This window comes from Hevea brasiliensis, chromosome 3 (genome assembly GCF_030052815.1).
Source record: "Hevea brasiliensis isolate MT/VB/25A 57/8 chromosome 3, ASM3005281v1, whole genome shotgun sequence".
Taxonomy (NCBI): domain Eukaryota; kingdom Viridiplantae; phylum Streptophyta; class Magnoliopsida; order Malpighiales; family Euphorbiaceae; genus Hevea; species Hevea brasiliensis.
In genome coordinates, this window is record NC_079495.1 from 7,277,741 (window position 1) to 7,297,384 (window position 19,644).

At 33.5% G+C, this 19,644-nt stretch overlaps 1 protein-coding gene across 1 annotated transcript; it reads right to left on the reverse strand.

Moving 5' to 3' along the window:
- Window positions 1-9,023: 9,023 nt before the first annotated feature.
- LOC110663845 (probable L-type lectin-domain containing receptor kinase S.5) lies at window positions 9,024-11,350 on the reverse strand. The gene has a single exon (XM_058143761.1). It carries the CDS (start codon window positions 11,161-11,163, stop codon window positions 9,202-9,204), a length of 1,962 nt encoding a protein of 653 aa, XP_057999744.1. The 5' UTR covers window positions 11,164-11,350; the 3' UTR covers window positions 9,024-9,201.
- Window positions 11,351-19,644: the final 8,294 nt, after the last annotated feature.

Consider the following 19,644-nt stretch of genomic DNA (forward strand, 5'->3'; position numbering starts at 1 on the left):
CAGTTAATAATTTTACAGGTCCAACATAACTTTTATAATACATGCGGAGTTTAAAATTTAACTCAATTGTACAAAATACATTAAATACTATTAATGGACCTGCGAAGAAGAAGAGCAGGTTAGCCACAATAAATAATCCTCCTACAGCCTGGAAAAATAGATGAACAGGAGTGAGCGTTCAACTCAGAGAGTAAAATACCAATTTTAATCATAATCTCTATAACTATCTAAAGCTAATGCACCATGTGGAGTGAAATGCAACATTATCATAATTTTCATATCATAATAGCAAAAAGGTAATTTGGAGTACTCTCACATCTAACACTGTCAAGCAATACATATATGAGAGTTGATCCCCTATACAGCCCTCTTAATGCAACCTCTGCCAGCGAGTGTCTCTCAAGCCGGACTTTCGCTTAATAAACCAAATGCAGGGTCCCAACGAGTGTCTCTCAAGCCATGTCTGCCCCGAAGGACCAAGTCCCAGCGAGTGTCTCTCAAGCCGTGTCTACCCGTCCTGTCCATATCCAATACCATACGCCACGCACACACACTGTTCCAAATTACCACAAACAACATCCATGGCACTTCAATAATTATGAACGCAATATAAAACGTGCCTAGTGTTTAACTACATAGATACATATTTATAAGTGATGCATGGGCATGCTTGAACATATAATAATATCGAAATTACAATTAAAATTAATATTTTACTCACAAACTTGAACTGAGATCACTGCGGCGGCTGAGTGGAGGAGGAAGGCTGTCTCGGCTCACCTGACAATTTCATTGCAATTATTTAATATATTTGACTCAATACAAGTTTAGAAAAGACCAAAGACACCCTAAGTTGTACTGAAAATTCAGCAGAGTCTCCCCTATACCTATGACCTACCCAACCTGGAAAATTGTTCAAATAACACTTCTAAACTCAACTCATATCTCATCATCATTATATGGCTCCTCCTGAGCCCTCCAAACCAAGCAATAATCACAACATTAGACAACTCAATTATAAGACTTCAAAACTAATATTTTTCAAAAACTATCCAAACTAACTTTAAAAATTCTATAAACCTGCCCCGCGGTTCTTGACAATATTATAAGGCTATTGCAATAGGAATCGTAATTTTCTTATCATCCAAGAATATTTTATAAATTTTATTCTAACCCAGTACAAGGCAAAAATTGAGTAATGTAGAGTTCGATTTTACCTATACCAAATTTGATAATTGGAATGCGTCCAGAACGTCTGAAAATGATGGGTAGCCTATAATCTTGACCCAGTTCTAAAATGGTTTCAGCAGCTTATTTGCTCGGCCCAAAATTGCAGATTTGGATGACGATCGAATTTCCATGAAATGAAAGTACATACGCGAAGTCCACAATACCAGAGTTAGAAAAAAAAATATTATAATAATAATAATAATAATAATAATAATAATAATAATAATAATTATTATTATTATTATTATTATTATTATTATTATTATTATTATTATTATTATTATTATTATTATTATTATTATTAGGGATGTTACATTCTTCCCCCCTTGTAGAAAATTTGTTCTCGAATTTTACACAAGGCAGAACAATGACACATAGTTGCATATCAAATTTATGACTACTTGCTGCGCATATCCCGCTTTAACTTCCAAGTGCATTCCTCCATAAATTAACTCTTCCACAGGACTAACCATAGGGATTTACCTTGACCAAAGTTGTCTCATCTGATAGTCTACTATGGCTACTAGTTGCTCCTCAAAGATCAAATTCTCATTTAACTCCACTGTATCTGGTCGCAGCACATGAGAAGGATCGGGAACATACTTTCTAAGTATGAAAATGTGGAATACTAGGTGGACATGAGAAAGGTTTGGTGGCAACTCTAACTGATAGGCAACTGCTCCCACTCTATCCATGATCTTAAAAGGTCCTATTTAACGGAGTGTCAATTTGCATTTTCTTTCCAAATCTCATAAACCTTTTCATAGGAGAAACCTTCAAGAATACGGTCACCTATTGCAAATTTTACATCTTTCCGCCTTAGATCTGCATGGATGGTAAAAAAATTTTATGTCTATCTGCCTCTGTCATAGTATGCCAGCTACCATCCCCCTTCTGAGTCTAAACCATCACATCTGACTACTCGTTTATCCCACTTTTTTTTTTGTCATCTCTAGTACTCATTATAACTCCACTACTCTCGACTTGATATCTGATAACTTTAATCAACTTTGGCGCGTACCTCACTTTTATTATGCCCTAACGTGTCTCTTGGTGACTTCAATCCTCATTCCTTTGTTTCAATAATCTCTGTTTCCCAAAAACATGACTTATGTTCCTTACCCTATAGTATCCTATGAAATGCTTTCCTGTAGCACCTATCATATACATCTCGTTCGAAACCTTTACTTGTCCTATGACCTCAATGGTCAATACCTATAAATCTTCTCACTCCCATGATACGTCAAATTTTCAATCTCTTTTGTGTCATTACTAAGGTCCTTAGACCAGCTCTTGTCCATCTTATGTAACTAGTTATGTAGAGCTCCATCCAAGTGTCAAGCGTACCCTACACCACTTATCAATATTGGAAAGTGAACTGGGTCTCTTCTCTTATAGGACAAATGTATTTGTATTCCCTGACAACCCAGTTAATGCAACTTTATCGTTTCCCACTCCTTCTCTAGAATGGAAATATCTAGACTTCTTCCTAAAACTTCTTAGTTTGTGGCCTACTTCTGACACATTGGCACTCAGATCGAGGCTCTACTACTCCTTTAATCTATCATCTCATAATAACTTGTTTCAAACATCTCTTAGTGTGTTCCTAGAATACATATTCCTTCTTATCCTCATCATTATAACTAGCTCTACTGAGCTTTCTTCCTGTCCTTTGGATCTTATTCACTTTCTTTTCCTATTTCTGCTATCGTTGATATCTTTTCAACATGTTGTACTTATTCCTTAATCTTAGTCTTATCTCACCCTTACACCTTTTCCTTCAAGGATGTCCATCCCATCATCAACTTTAACTCTTTTTTTTTTTAGTCTCATCTTGATTACCAGTTCCATTACTTCGAGAATTCTAACTTTATGATTGACTTCTACCAGCACATTCTTCACGTTACGTAACACTTGTAATTAACCATAAAAAATTCTTTTTGTATCCCCTTTCCCAACTTACCTATCAGAACATTATCATTCTCTACCAGCCTTAATAGGAAATTGCTCATCCTAGATGGATAGGAGCCCCATAAATTATAAGTTCCATCTGAACTAACACGACTGTGGGAAATATGGGCCATGCCTTAATTCTGAACAAGATACTTCACGCATACATTCTCTTTAACATAATCACTTATACTGCTCATAGCATTTCAAACTTCAGCCTCAACTTTTCCCATTAGTAACAATTTCATTCGCTGTAACTCATTAGCAAATAGCACTTCCTCCAGCTTATAGTTTAAAAGGGTTGTAAGCCCTAGTAACTAGCTCGATTTAACTCCTGTTACCTCTCTGATCATTCTTTCATACTTAACATTAGATACACCATTATCGTCATTTTTGCCTCAAAAGATTGGATATATACTAATGCCTATCAAATTTTCAATTAATTGGGTCACTTTGACATGACCTCTCTTCTTAACATAATCTCTTAGAATTGAAACATGAGCCAATTTGAAAAGAAGGAGAAATATTTTCCTACCATTTATGGTATACCATTGTTTGATAAACAAGATTTAGCTCATACCCCTTACTCTCCCTTTTTAGTTTCATTATTTCTTTGTAATTATTGTGCATTATTACAAGATATCAGTTGTATCTACCATTTGTTATATTGTTGTCCTGCCTGACATATCATCTTAGAATTTACTATTTCCTTTTTACTCTTCATTTATCTTCCATACTTATAATTATTTGTCCAATGCTCCTTATACTTAGATATATTCTAGAAAATAAAAGCACTTACAGATTCTTTCAGATCTACTCCAATCTTACCAACAATCTCTCCTCTAATCTATGTACTTCTCAATATCTTATAATTACACCTATACCTGTCTTGTCCTATTCTGACCGTTATTAGTGTTCTGCTACATATTATCATACTATTATTTATTTATTTATTTATTATTACTCTTTTTATCTTACCCAAATCTGAACTTTCACTCTTCCATCCTTTAGCTCTATTTTCTTTTTGAACCTGATTGTCATATCAGAAACTTATACCTTTCCACTATCCCTACCACATCATCTATACCTCAATATTACTCAGAATTGATCCTCTAACTACCCTAGCTAGACTTCTACTAGCATTCAGGCTATCTCTCCTACTGCATTTGAACCGTACTCCATATATATATATATATATATATATATATATATATATACATATTCTATGATTTATCGATGCTAACTTTTGTCCTTTTTCTTTTACTTTATTTGGAGTATACTTTAGTCTTAAGCATTAAGAAGCTAAGGATAAACTTAGGGAATAGTAGTCATATTTCTGCTGCGTGATCTCTATTCTTATCTTTTTGGACTACATACTACCCCCTACTACCTTAGGGAGGGGATCTATAGCAACTCTAATTTTTCATATCCATTTAATTAGCTGAAACTTAAAATACTAGGTATCCAAACTCGTCATTCAATTTAAAGGCTTACATACATCTTGATCTTACATCTTATAATTCCTACATGGAACTTGTACCCTCTCCAGAACACCTAAGCTAATAACTCTCTATCTCATGCTACAATCCCATCTGAGACAATACTCTATAAGTCATCATTATCAGTAATAACCTTCGATTCCTTCTGAAAAGATAGGACTATACCCTAACTTACTACAATAAAGGTACTACATTTACCACCTTGCTAAAACCATGTCAAATTAATAACTCTCTTATCATATCATAGCTCTGTAAATCATCAATTCATAGTTTCGACCTTCCCTAGGTAGTAGGGTTGTACTTTACACCTTGTTGATACACACAAGATATACTATTCTCACTAAGCTCTAAGCAAAACATCTGTCGTACTGTAAAAACCATCCAAAATTCCATACCGAAGACTAGATGGTCTCACTCTATAGATGTCACCTTTACTTTGCAACTAATCCACAACCTCTGGTCTGATGGCAACTCTTGATGTAACTCGAGCTCATGCTAGGGTAATCGAGTTACTGACTCTAGTTACCACCCAACTGTGACCTTTCGATATTCTAGCTCTAGATCCCTAACCAGGAATTCCCAAATCCTCTGCAGATATAGAACTCTGTTCTGGCATAATTGTACCAAAACAAAGGCCATCCGCAAACACTCTCATTATGGAGCACCACGGGGATGCACGCAGCTCTACACAATAATCTTATGTCAGTACTGTAATCTGCAGCTTACAGAGTAGACATCGAGAACATTGTATAGTTACTACGATACGTCCTGACAGACTAGGTCTCCTAATCTCTTATCTCTCTTGAATCTACTATTATCATAAACTTACTCTGACTGAGTCATCCACTGATGACTGCCAGCAGTGGTATCCTCACCCTTATCTAGTGCAATTATACTATCAAAACTCACCTTTATGTACTCGTGAACACTTAGACCCATACTGATAGAAATATAGTATTTCTTCGAGAACGTATTTCCATGGCAGACCTCAACATGTCTGCTAACTTTATTTCACACTTTTATGTACTTCACAAAACTAAAGTACTAAACTGAAGCACTCTTATAAGGTCCCTTAGACAAATCCCACATCGGCAAAGCATGGAGATGGTCTTGGGTTCAAAAAGTAATGATATATAAAATGGGAGAACTAATCACTAGAGACGCTTTTTGGTGGAATGGCCTGGAGAGTTGAAAGAACTCCAGGGTTAAGCGTGCTTGCTTGAGAGAAATCCTAGGATGGGTGACCTCCTGAGAAGTTCTCCATTCCATCTATGGGACAAAACTGTGAGGCTTATGGCCAAAGCGGACAATTCCTCTAGTGGTTAGAGCTCGATCGTTACTATTGGTATCAGAGCCACTCACGTGTCCTCTTGGACGATGGTCGGGTAAACCTTAGCGAGGACGCTGAGTCTCGAAAGGGGAGGGAGAAAGGTCCCTTAGGCAAATCCCACATCGGCAAAGCACGGAGATGGTCTTGAGTTCAAAAAGTAATGATATATAAAATGGAGAAACTAATCACTAGAGGCGCCTTTTGGTGGAATGGCCTGGAGAGTTGGAAGAACTCCATGGTTAAGCGTGCTCGCTTGAGAGAAATCCTAGGATGGGTGACCTCCTAGGAAGTTCTTCATTCCACCTATGGGACAAAACCGTAAGGCTTATGGCCAAAGCGGACAATTGCTCTAGTGGTTGAAGCCCGATCGTTACATTAACCGAGGAATAACGCAGAATCTAGAAACGGAGAATTACAGAAAAAAGAAGAAACAGAATCCTATACTCCGCATATGACAGCTCTAGGTGTACACTTTCCCATGAATCTAAAGCCTAAGCTCTGATACCACTTTTTTCATGACCTAACCTATGGGCCGAACCGGCACTAGGACCTAGGCCAGCCTAAAGCCCCCGAGGCCCGTAGTAAGCCTAACTATTCCTCAACCCAACTTTAAGGCCCATTTGGGCCCAATTTCAAGAATTCAACCGGATAGAGTCTGACCATAAAATGGATCATTCAATGGAGAGTTTTTGACTCTCCCGACCTGTAAATACAATATATAATAAATTGGGGAGCTCAGCTCACCCTCCACATAATCAAAATGTCATAACTCAAATAGGAGCTCAGCTCCCTCACCCAATCCCATCTTGCATACAGTTAATAATTTTACAGGTCCAACATAACTTTTATAATACAGGCCCAAAATAAAAATAAGTGCTTTTAACACATGCGGAGTCTAAAATTTAACTCAATTGTACAAAATACATTAAATACTATTAATGGACCTGCGAAGAAGAAGAGCAGGTTAGCCACAACAAATAATCGTCCTGTATCCTGAAAAGATAGATGAACAGGAGTGAGCGTTTAACTCAGAGAGTAAAATATCAATTTTAATCATAATCTCTATAACTATCTAAAGCTAATGCACCCTGTGGAGTGAAATGCAACATCGTCATAATTTTCATATCATAACAGCAAAAAGGCAATTTGGAGCACTCACACACCCAACACTGTCAAGTAATACATATATGAGAGCTGATCCCCTATACAGCCCTCTTAATCCAACCTCTGCCAGCGAGTATTTCTCAAGCCAGACTTTCGCTTAATAAACCAAATGCGGAGTCCTAGCGAGTGTCTCTCAAGCCGTGTCTACCCCAAAGGACCGGGTCCCAGCGAGTGTCTCTCAAGCTGTGTCTACCCGTCCTGTCCATATCCAATACCATACCACACGCATGCCACGCACACACACTGCTCCAAATTACCACAAACAACATCCATGGCACTTCAACAATTATAAATGCAATATAAAATGTGCTTGGTATTTAACTACATAGATACATATTTATAAGTGATGCATGGGCATGCTTGAACATATAATAATATCGAAATTATAATTAAAATTAATATTTTACTCACAAACTTGAACCGAGATCACTGCGGCGGCTGGGCGGAGGAGGAAGGCTGTCCCAGCTCACCTGACAATTTCATTGCAATTATTTAATATATTTAACTCAATATAAGTTTAGAAAAGACCAAAGACACCCTAAGTTGTGCTGAAAATTCGGTAGAGTCTCCCCTATACCTATGACCTACCCAACCTGCAAAATTGTTTAAATAACACTTCTAAACTCAAACCGTATCTCATCATCGTTATATGGCCCCTCCTGGGCCCTCCAAACCAAGTAATAATCACAACATCAGACAACTCAATTATAAGACTTCAAAACTAATATTTTTTAAAAATTATCCAAACTAACTTTAAAAATTCTATAAATCTGCCCCGCGGTCCTTGACAATATTATAAGGCTATTGCAATAGGAATCATAATTTTCTTATCATCCACGAATATTTTATAAATTTTATTCTAACCCAGTACAAGGCAAAAATTGAGTAATGTAGAGTTCGAGTTTACCTATACCAAATCTGAAAACTGGAACGCGTCCAGAACGTTTGAAAACGGTGGGTAGCCTATAATCTTGACCCGGTTCTAAAATGGTTCCAGCAGCTTATTTGCTCGGCCCGAAATTGCAGATTCGGATGACGATTGAATTTCCACGAAATGAAAGTATATACGCGAAGTCCACAATACCAGGGTTAGAATAATATATATATATATATATATATATATATATATATATATATATATATATATAATTATTTGAAAATTATGGATGTTACAGTTAAAATTCATTAATTGATGTGTAATGAATTGACTGAATGTGTGATTGGATCATACACTTGAATAGTATAATATGTACGTATTATATCATTTTTTACTTATATTTGAGTGTTATACATTCAACCAATAAAAAAATTATTAATATGCATTATACGTTAAACATATTATGATTTTAACTAAAAGTTATTAATAAAAAGTATTGCTCTATAGTTTCCTCGTGAAAAGATCATATGATATTTACAAACATAGTAACAATGGCCCCTGGTATAGGCCGCAGAGATCAATAATTTATTTGCCTAATAGTTAATGATGAGATGGATTTGAAAGATATCCCAGATTCAAGTTTAGAGATTATAAGTATACCGTTTGATTTGGGGTCTTAAAACTTATTTTTGGTTTTTGTGATAGGGCCTCAGAAGATAATTAGTCTAATTGATTAATAGTTGGAATATACATCTTAATATATATATATATATATATAGGGCCTCAGAAGATAATTAGTCTAATTGATTAATAGTTGGAATATACATCTTAATATATATATATATATATATATATATATATATATATATATATATATATATATATATATATATATAGGCCATAGAGAAAGTAGTTGGCCAACATTGTCTTCTGGCAGTGGAATTCAAAGAAAGAGTTAAGAAAAAAAAAAACATAGATATAAGTATTTTAAAATTTTTTATTATCATAAACGAAGGAAAAGAATTTTAATAATTTTTTGGCTAGCCTACAAGGACATTATTGCTATTTCCTTAAAAAGTGTCCTGAATCTGCTAATTAATTAGAACCGGCATGAATGGAGAAGAAAAAGATTCTGATCTATGGTGCTTGTTTTATCTCCCACCGAGTTCTGAAAATGGACTGAGTTGGCCAAGAGAGATATCCAATTCTTTGAAAGATGGAGGCAATGGTGGCCACATAAAAGCAGGCCTTTCATTGGGCACTGGTGGTGCTTCTGCTTCCCCTTTCAGAACCTGCAAAACAATTTTCATCGAGGGCCTCTTGTGTGGGTTTGGGTGGCAACATGCCAATCCCAGAATAAGTACACACTCCATATCTCCTGTTGCAAAGTCTCCTTCCAATCTGGAATCTGCAGCGTCAAGTGTTCTTCCTTCCCTATGGAGGTCCCATACCCAATTCACGATGTTACAGCTATAGTTATCCTGCTGGTTTTGACTACCAGGCTTCCTTCCACAAGCAACTTCCAGGATAAGTATACCAAAGGCATATACATCTGTTTCGATGGTAAATCTTCCGGTGAGAATACTCTCCGGAGCCATATATCCAGGAGTTCCCGAAAGTTCTTTTGTCGAGTGATGAGTTTGATCACTGAGTTTAATGGTACGAGCGAGTCCAAAATCTCCCAGCTTGGCATTGAACTCAGAATCTAACATTATGTTGCTGGATTTGATGTCTCGATGAAGTATAGTTTCCTCGCAGCCATTGTGCAGATAGTCCAAAGCCTGCGCTGCTCCAGTTACTACACTGAGCCTTGTTTCCCAGCTCATAGTAGATTCCTCCATGCTGGACTTTTCATCACAGAAAATGAATTTGTCCAAGCTTCCATTAGGCAAGTACTCGTAGACGAGGAGAAATTGGCGCCTTTCATAGCACCATCCGATTAACTTGACAAGATTTCTTTGATGGAGCTTGCCGATCGTGGTGACTTCTGCTATGAATTCTGTCTTGCCTTGAGTTGATTTCTTGGAAACCTTCTTGACAGCGACCAGCTTGTTTCCCATGACTCCTTTGTAAACAGTTCCAAAGCCGCCTTTCCCAAGCTTGTTCTTGGGGCTGAAGTTGCCAGTTGCTTTCCTAAGTTCTTCAAATTTGAACTTCCGTGGAGCAGTGGACGAGACTTTGATCACTTCTTCTATGCTCGGACAAGCATCCTCCAGTTTCTCTCTGTCTATTTTCCTTTTCCGGTAAACGAAGAAGGCGATACCAACCAACAAGGCCACTCCTAGTACTGGAACCACAATCCAAATCCAGAAAGGGTTATCGTCTTCTTTATCTGTACTGTTGAATGCCCATGATTTTACGCAGTTGAGCTGAGTGTAATTGCTTGTTGATCCTGAAAATCCCACGTAAACTTTTTTGGGAAGATAGGCTGGGAGATCGCTAATCTCAGAGAATACTGGAATCTTCTTGTCCGCCATCTCCAGGAAGACTGTCAAATTTTTTAATTCACCATCATATCGGACATGTACTCTGATATCCGAATTACTGGAAAGATTAACACCAAGATTAGTTAATGGGACTTGTACACGAGAGTAGACAGTGTTTACATCCAAGCCGACGTGGTTGTCATCAAGATCTTCTTCGTAGCTTTTCCTAGTGTCAAACTCTATCGCCACTGTCTGTGCCTGAGAAGAATCGTTCTTCTGCGGTTCTACTACACCAAGCCATTGTCCAGAGGCATTAATATTAACATTGGAAGATCCTGTTAATATAAAGGCCAATCCTTCTCCTCCTGGATGTGTCTGGTATTTAATATTGAGCACAAAGGTGGTATTGAAAGATGAGTTGAAGCCTTTCCTGTTCCAGAGTCTGAATGGCTTTTCGTACAGCGTGCGGCCTGATTTTTGTATCATAGCCTCAGGGGCTCCACTAGAATCTGGCGTAACTTGGATGGCATCATAAAACAATCTGGAATTAGAATCATTCAGAATGAGTTGGTCTCCAGCTGAATCGTTAAATTCTGTAAAGTTAAAATTCAAGCACTCGACTCGAGTAAGACCAACCCCAAGAAGGGTTGCTGCTATTAAGAACTTGGCAGCAACACGAAGGAGCATATCTTTCAAGTACTTATAAATCTATGGTTTTGAAAGGACTTCAAGTGTTATATTTTTGGAACTATGAAGGAAATCAAGGTGAGGTTCAAAGTTTGCAGGTGGGCGAAATTTAAAATAAGTTAGGTCAGGTTAATGGCTTGTGGAAGGACTGGGGAGCAAATTTCCTCGCATTTTCCCATCATGACTTTCTTAAATTGAAAGCTTGGAATTGCATTTCTGATGACAAGAGAGATGAATACAAATATGTTCTTTGCTGACTATCATATGTGGTCCCTTGATTTTTATAAGATTATCTCTAAAGCAATCACAATCCTACATAAAATTAACACGTACACACATATTACCTATTTGGTTGCACTAAAAATTAATTTATTGGAAGCATGTAATATATTGGAGTACAAGAAATTAAGTTATTATTATTATTTGTAAATTTCTTGAATCGATTTGGAAAGGGAAGTTACTAGAAATTCTTATTTAGATCTAATCTACTATAAATCTAAAATATAAATATGTAAAATTTATTCATTTAATAGATGAGTCCCAATATATATCTTATATTTTTAAATCTATAATAAACCAGGTAATACATATTGAGGGAAAAACTATTGGGGAAAAATTATGCAATTTTCATATTGACTATTCAAATAGGATGTTTGTTAGAAACTCCTATATATTTAAATAAATCTAGATAGTCAATGAAAAATATTGAATATTAAATAGAATTCTTATGTTTCTGATTGTACTTTTCTTCCTGACAGTATCTGCAAGGAAACTTCATGGGTGCAAATTGCAATTGATACTAACATCATTAAACTAATAACAAGTCTAGGAAAACAAAAGAGAAACAGTGAAGATCAATTGATTTTACATGTGAATTTCTTATATTGTATTTGGAGTTAAACAAAAATTTTATATATAATTCTGTGAAGCCACATGTATTTCCAAAAATGTAGGGACATTTATATGATGTCTAGTCCTCTAGGAGTGAAAAAAGGGCCTTGGAAGGTTAGGTATTGCAAGACTGAGCATGTTTGAAATGACTCCAATTCATTCATTTTGCATGTTTTAAAGGCCTGTTCTAATATGCAAAATGATTGAATTCGAGTCATTTGGCATTTAATTGAAGTAAAATGATTGAATTCGACAAGTCATAAGGCTCATTAATGTTGAACCATATTGCTTAGCAAAGTCCTAATTTTCTTCTTTAGATAATCCAACAGCCAATTAATAAGTGGCTCAGTCTATTCCAGATGACAAGAACCATCAAGGATGTGATTGGACTTCAATGTTCTCCAACTAAAACATTACAGTTACATTAGAATTTTATTTTTTGTCCTTCGAAATCTCATATTGAATGTAGAAAGTGTATGCGTAGCGCTTTTATGAGATGAAGAGTCTTGATAAAATTACTATAATTTTATTAAGATGTCGAGTTCTGTCCCTAAAAGTTGTATGTGCGTTCTACCTATTGAAAAAAAAAAAAAAGAAAAAGAAAACCTAGAGTGAAAACAAAAGGTGAGCTAAGTGTCTCGATGTGGCCCTGATTGAGGTTCGAAAGTAAGTTGAGCATGCCTAGGAATGATCCTTCAAATTCCTACATTGGATGCAGAGGGTATGTGTATAGCGCTTATATGGGATGAGAGGACTTGGTAAAGTTGACATGGTTTTATCAAAATGCAGAGTCCTCTCCCTGAGTATTGGGTGTATGCGTTCTACCTATTGACAAAAAAAAAAATTAAAGATAAGTAGTGCTAATCTAATTGTTAGATTTATGACTCAAAATCTTAGTAGATTTGGAGAGACTTTTTTTAAATTTGAGTGGGAGAAATAATTCTTAATAAATATTTCTCAATAGGATTAAGGAATATTTTCTATATTGTGTAGAACTTTTATTTTAATGTTATTTCTAAATTGAGTGAGATTTCTAATTAGGTTAGGATTTAGGCAATTAATACTATAAATAGGAGTATGGTAAAAATGTTATTTGGCTATGCCCATGGAAGGAGTAGATTTGCCCATGGAAAGAAGCTTCTGCCCATTGCAGAGAAGGGTTTTGCTAATTGGTGAAGAGTGGCTTTGCTCATTGATAAGGGGCTTCTGCCCATTGTAGTCCCATGAAGGGAAAAAGACTTTTGCCTTAAATGAGAAGTAAGGAATTTCTGGTACATTGTTGAAGGCTATTGGCCATGTAGTTGAAGACTTGTAGTATAGTAGTTAAAATTATAAATATATTATGTTATATCTAGAAGAGATTGAGAGTACTAATTATTGTAATTAACATGAGCAGTTACATAGTGTGAGTTCTCTTGAATGTAATTAGATTAATGAGTTATATGATTTGAAATTATAATTTGATGATTATATTTGATTATAGTGGAAGATGGCTATATGCCCATAAATATAGTTCCATGTTGAGAGAGTGAACTATGTAAATATTATTATTGTATTTGTTTACTTTATTTTTTTGTACTTTAAATGCTTCCACATTGCACAGCACTAATCCGACATTCAACTTGCACAATAAGTGAATTCAAGATTGTAAGGATCAGCTCAACTAGTTTTGTTCAGACGGCAAGAAAATGCAAACACTTTAACATAAGTAGAACTTCTTAGGACAGAAAACACGAATAAAAAGCCTAAGGCTGAAATAGATTATTAGAGTTTAATTCAATAGTTAAATTGACAGTTAACTTTTATTTGCATTAAATTAAGCTCTTAAAATTTTAAAAATAAGTTTAAATTTAAGTTAATTTATAATTTAATCTATAAAGTATGGCAAAAATCACAATTCAATTTATCTATTTTTAATAAGAAACAAATTAATCATTGAGAAAATTTTTTATTAACAAAATAGTTCTTTTGTTAAAATTTGTTGTTAGTATATTGAAAGTTATAATAGTTTAATTCTTCACATTTTGTTTTTTTGTTAACAAAATAGTCTTTTTATGAAAATTTACTATTAGTTAGTTAAAATTCCTAACAGTTTAATCCGTAACACTTTGCTTTTAACAACAATTCAGTCTTATATTTTTAATATTTATAACAATTTAGTCTTCAAATTTGTGTTGACTGCTTTGATTTAAGGTTGACTAGCAATAAATTTTTACAGAAGAACTACTATATTAATAAAAACATACTTACAAAAAAAAAAAAATCAAAATTTTAACCAATTTTTGCAACCGACTGAAATCGGTTGCTAATAGCAACTGATTTGTGATTTTGATTTTTTTTAGTAAAATAGTTAATTTTTAAAAATTTAGCAATCGATTTAAAAATCGGTTGCTATATAGCAATCAATTTATAATTTATTACTAAATTGGTTACTAATTAATATTAGAAAAATCTTGAATATATAATTAGAAATTGATTTTAAAATCAATTGTTAAAATTTACTCCTAAATTAAAGATTTTTAATTGGCTTCAAAATTTAGCAACTATTTTTCTCAAGTGACTTAAATCGGTTACTAAATTTTCCTTCTAAAATTTTCACCCAATTTTTTGTTCTTTATTTAATTGGCAACCCATTTGCTAGTCAATTAGTAAAAGTAGCTGATTTTTGTAACCGAATGAAATTGGTTACTATTAGCAACTGATTTTTTATTAGTCTCAAAATCACTCTTGATTGTAGTATTCCCACCCGATTTCTTTTTTATTTGCAACCAATTTATGAGTCAATCACTAATAGTAATTGATTTTTTCAACCAAATGAAATCAGTAACTATTAGCAACTGATTTCATTGCAAAATATTTCCCTAAAATTTCTGTAAAATTTTTTGTTTTGTTTTTTGGATTTGCAACCAATTTACGAATCGATTGCTATTTGCAACTGATTGCGAATAGTAACCGATAATCGATTACTAAAAAATTCCCACTCAATTTTAAAAAAAAAAATTAGCAAATGACAAACAGTTGCTAATTCGTTTATATAAACCACTCCTCATTTTATTTTCCAGCTATTCATTTTCTTTTTCCCTCTTTCTCATCTTTTCTCTCATTTTCCTTATCAACTTTTCCTTTCTTATCTATTTTATTCATCATCTTTTCATTTTTAATCTATTTTCTTTATAATCTTTTTCTTTCTAATCTATTTTCTTTTTTATCATTTTTTCTTTCTCATTTTTCTTCTTCATCTTCTTTTTCTTTCTTTTCTTTTTTATTTAATTTTTTATTATAATTTATTTTTTATTCATATATTTTTTATTAGTAAATTATTTGTAGTACTAATTAATTTTTTCATAATTTTTTTTGTTATAATATATGTGTGTGTGTCATTTTTTTTTTTGCTAATTTGTCTAATAAATATATTTTTGTATCTAATTTTTGTTATTATTTTGATTAAGAATTATTATTAGTAATTTGTTTTTGATAACATTTTTACATTAATTTTGTAGTACTAATTTTTATTAATAAATTATTATTTTAGTAATTTTTAGAATAATTTATTTATGAAAATTTTTATTTGTTATTTGAAAATTTAATTTTTTTTTATTTTTTAAATTAATAACTGACATCGGTTGCAAATAGCAACTGACTTACAAAACAGTTCCAAATTTGCTAAAACAAAGACACTGATTTTTTTGCTGGCAATCAATTTTGATTGCTAAATCAGTTGTTAGCTAGTAGCAACTGATAATTTTTAATCAAAAATTTTATTTTTTAAATTTGATTATTTTAGCAATCAATTCAGTTTTCGGTTGCTATTTACAATTGATTTTTGATTGCTAATCGATTTAGCAATTAATCTCATTGTAATCGATTGAATCGATTGCTAAATCAATTAGTAATTGATTTTAATGATTAGCAACCAATTCAGTCGGTTGCTAATCTTATTTTTTTTTTAGTGAACATAGCTTTGATTGAAAATAAATGAATTAAATTATGATTTTTGTTATACTTTATGAACCAATTTAATTTCAGCAAACCCCAAAGACTATATGGTAATTCACTCAATAATTTATTACAATTATTTTGAAATTTTAAAATTATAAGTATATTATCTAATATTAAGAAAATTACCATATTGTAACGCCCTCATCATAGGTAGTATATTTCAAAATGTCTGAAACTATGCTTAGAATATAGTGAGGAGGCATAAATTAATGAAATAAATATTAAAAAAATATAGAAAAAATTTTGAAAAAATAAAATAATAAAAATAAACCGATATGCACCATGAAGGGCATTTTGGTCATTTCACCCCAGAGGTGAATTTTGACCTAAATGTCAAATTAAAAATTTGACAAATAAAATAATTAACATAAAATATTTTTATGAATTTGAATTAGGGAAATGAGGAGAGAAAGAAGAAGAAAAGAAAAGAAAAGAAAAATGGCTTATGAAAAATTAAAAATTTAAAGTACACAAATAGAATATATATATACCATAAGATGACAAAACCCACCAACCTCTTCTATCCATCTTCTTCTTTTTTCTTTATTGTGCCGCCCACCCTTGTCCCTCATTTCCACCATTGTCATTCAAGCTCTAAGCTTGATTTCTCCCTCATTTCCTCACCAAAACTCATAACACTCTTCATTAAAAATACTTTCCATACCCTAAGGAAGCTATTGATACCAAAAAGAAGCAAGGAAAGTGAAGTTTAACAAGTTACAAAAAAAAAGTTAGTGCTCAAAACTCTTAATCTCTTCTTTAAGCATGAAAATCATGCTAAACCAAGTGAAGATTTACATGAAATTAAAAAGAAAAATTTGGGAAAGAAACCCTTAAATTCGGCAGCCCTAGAGGAACCATGAAAATGATGGATTTTGTTGGTTTTAGTTTAGTTAGGGAAGTTAATTAACAAGGTATTTTATGTGGGAATTGATTTCATGGTTATATATGTGAATTTGATGTTTGAAATTAGGGTTGTGTACTTGAAATTGGGGATTTTGTGACATTTTTGAATTTGACCTAATTGTGTTGAGATTGATGCTAATATAAGTGACATGTATGCTTATTTGGAGTTTGGAGAAGGAGGAGATTGAATTTTGGGAGTGTCAAATTTTCTGCAGGTTGGGACTCAATGAGTCCAGTGTGTTTGTTGAACCCTAACTGACAATGTGTGACTCTAATTGGTATGAGGCCAATTGGAGGTGTTTTGGGACATCCAAACCTTCATTTTTCAAGAAGAAACCCTACCCAAATTCTGTCAAAATCATGACCAATTCTCTGCCCAAACCTAGATGACCAAACACTGAAACCTAGAAAATGACTAATGAACAGTACGTGTTCATTTGGTCATAACTCTCTCTATATTAGACCAAATGACCTAAAATTTACATCAATGGAAAGCTTAGACATAGGACTACACTTTTCTTAAAGATCACTTGACCCAGTTTTTCCTTTAACCAAGTCAAATTGTTAGCATAATTTTGGTCACTAAAACTACCAACCCAAAAATTGACCAAAACACTGTTCCTTTGGTATGCTTGACCAGTTTTGGCAAAAATGTCATAACTTGGTCTCCAAAGCTGCAAATTGAGTGAAACTAGTGCCAAAAGTTTTATAAGATATAGCACAATAATTTTTATGTTTTGACCAAGCTCTAGAAACCATTGCATCCTAGGGAAAATATTAGCCAAAGTTAGGAATTGAAATCTGGAAAATGTTAAGTTGAACCCAGAATGCCAATTGATACCTGTGTGTTCATTTAGCCATAACTCCCACTAGGAAATTCCATTTGAGATGTGCCAATATGATCTGGAAACATGATACTTAGGGCTACAACATTGATTTAGACACCTTTGTCAAATTCTAAGTGTAAAGACCCTAAAAAAAGGGTCAAACATACTGCCCTTAAGTTTGGATATTGCCTTTATAGGATTGAGAGTCCATACATTGACTATAACTCACTATGCTAAGCTTGAAAAATTATGAAATTGTACCTGGGAGTCCCTAATACATAGAGGAATATATCTTGTGAAGGAACCTAAGTCTAAAAATGACCATAAAATGATCAAATAACTAGTCAAAGTTTATTGACCAGGAATTGTAAATTCTGGACAGCTTAGAGGTAAAGGGACCAGTTATGGTATTTTGACTATAACTTGAGTTTTATAACCCCAAATTCAGTGATTCAAAAACTAAAATTTAAGTTTAAACATAGAGGAGCAATTGTTATGAAGGAAGTGTGACCAAATAGACATCCTAACCTAGTCAAATTCCTAGATAAAGATAACACATCAAAATGAACCTAAAGAAATGTTCATGGAAAAATGCTATATATTATAATTAAAATACTCATAAGAATAATTAAATATTAAAAATGATATGAATATGTAAATTGGGACTAATGTCCTATTAATATGAAATTAATGGTACCATTGAACAGTACCAGAAAATAGTAACAGTGAATAGTACTAAAATAATTAAAAATGTTTAATTGCCCATAGTATACCTAGACTTATTTATTTAGTTTGGATAAATTGGTATACCAATTAGGGACTACAGATAGCAGTACTGCCTATCGAGAAAATCATAAACTGATAAAATATGTCTGGTATGATTGTTCTACAGGCTATATGCTTACTTACTGGCCATCGTGCCTACTTTATTTCTGGCTTTACAAGCGATGGGAGTCTTATGTCCGATGGATAGACATATGATACACCCGTGCATCCAGCTTTTATAATTTGTTATAGGTTTCTTGGGCACTGATAAAAATTAATTAAGACTTAAAATATAATAAGTAATCATAAAAGATTTCGATAATGTTAATTGCTTTCAAAGAGCAATAAAAATGTAAAAGACCCAGAAATTATGATTTGTAGATATTATTTCAATTGTTAAATTATTGTTATTATAAATTATGCACCACTAACCGTTATGCTTAGCGCGTTGATTTTCCATCGCGTGGAGATCGTCCAGCAAAGAGCAGACACCACCACGATGGTGCACTAGACAGCACGATCGGATCGATCAGTCACCTCACTAGTCTTTTGTATTTTGGTAGGGCCCATGTATATACTAGTATTTTAGTTCATTATGTCTAGTCATGATATATTTCATTTTAGACTTGTAATTAAACTTTGAGATTGAAATGAAAACTTGTAATTTATTATCTATGAATTTCTATATTAATGCAATAGATGATACTTCATTTTTAGATCTCATAAATAATTGTAAATTATATGATATAAGAGAATATGATATGGAAATGTGTGAAATGAATATGAACATGTTAATAGGTAATTAGTGGAAACCCGCCAGATGCTAATAAAACAGGGGAGGCTCTATCCGGGTTTCCATGGATATAAGTTATAAAAAAATATATATATATTCTATACATAGAATACATGTTTTAAATGACATCAAAAGTTTACAATAGATATGATAAAACAAGATAGGGTGCTCCGGCACCGAATGTGGCACTCCTCGCTTGGCTGTACTATAGACGAGTGGGGGGCATCATATTTAGTGGTATCAGAGCCCAGGTTTAGGCGGTCCTATACCTAAATAGTTAGAAATAGATAGAGTGCATCG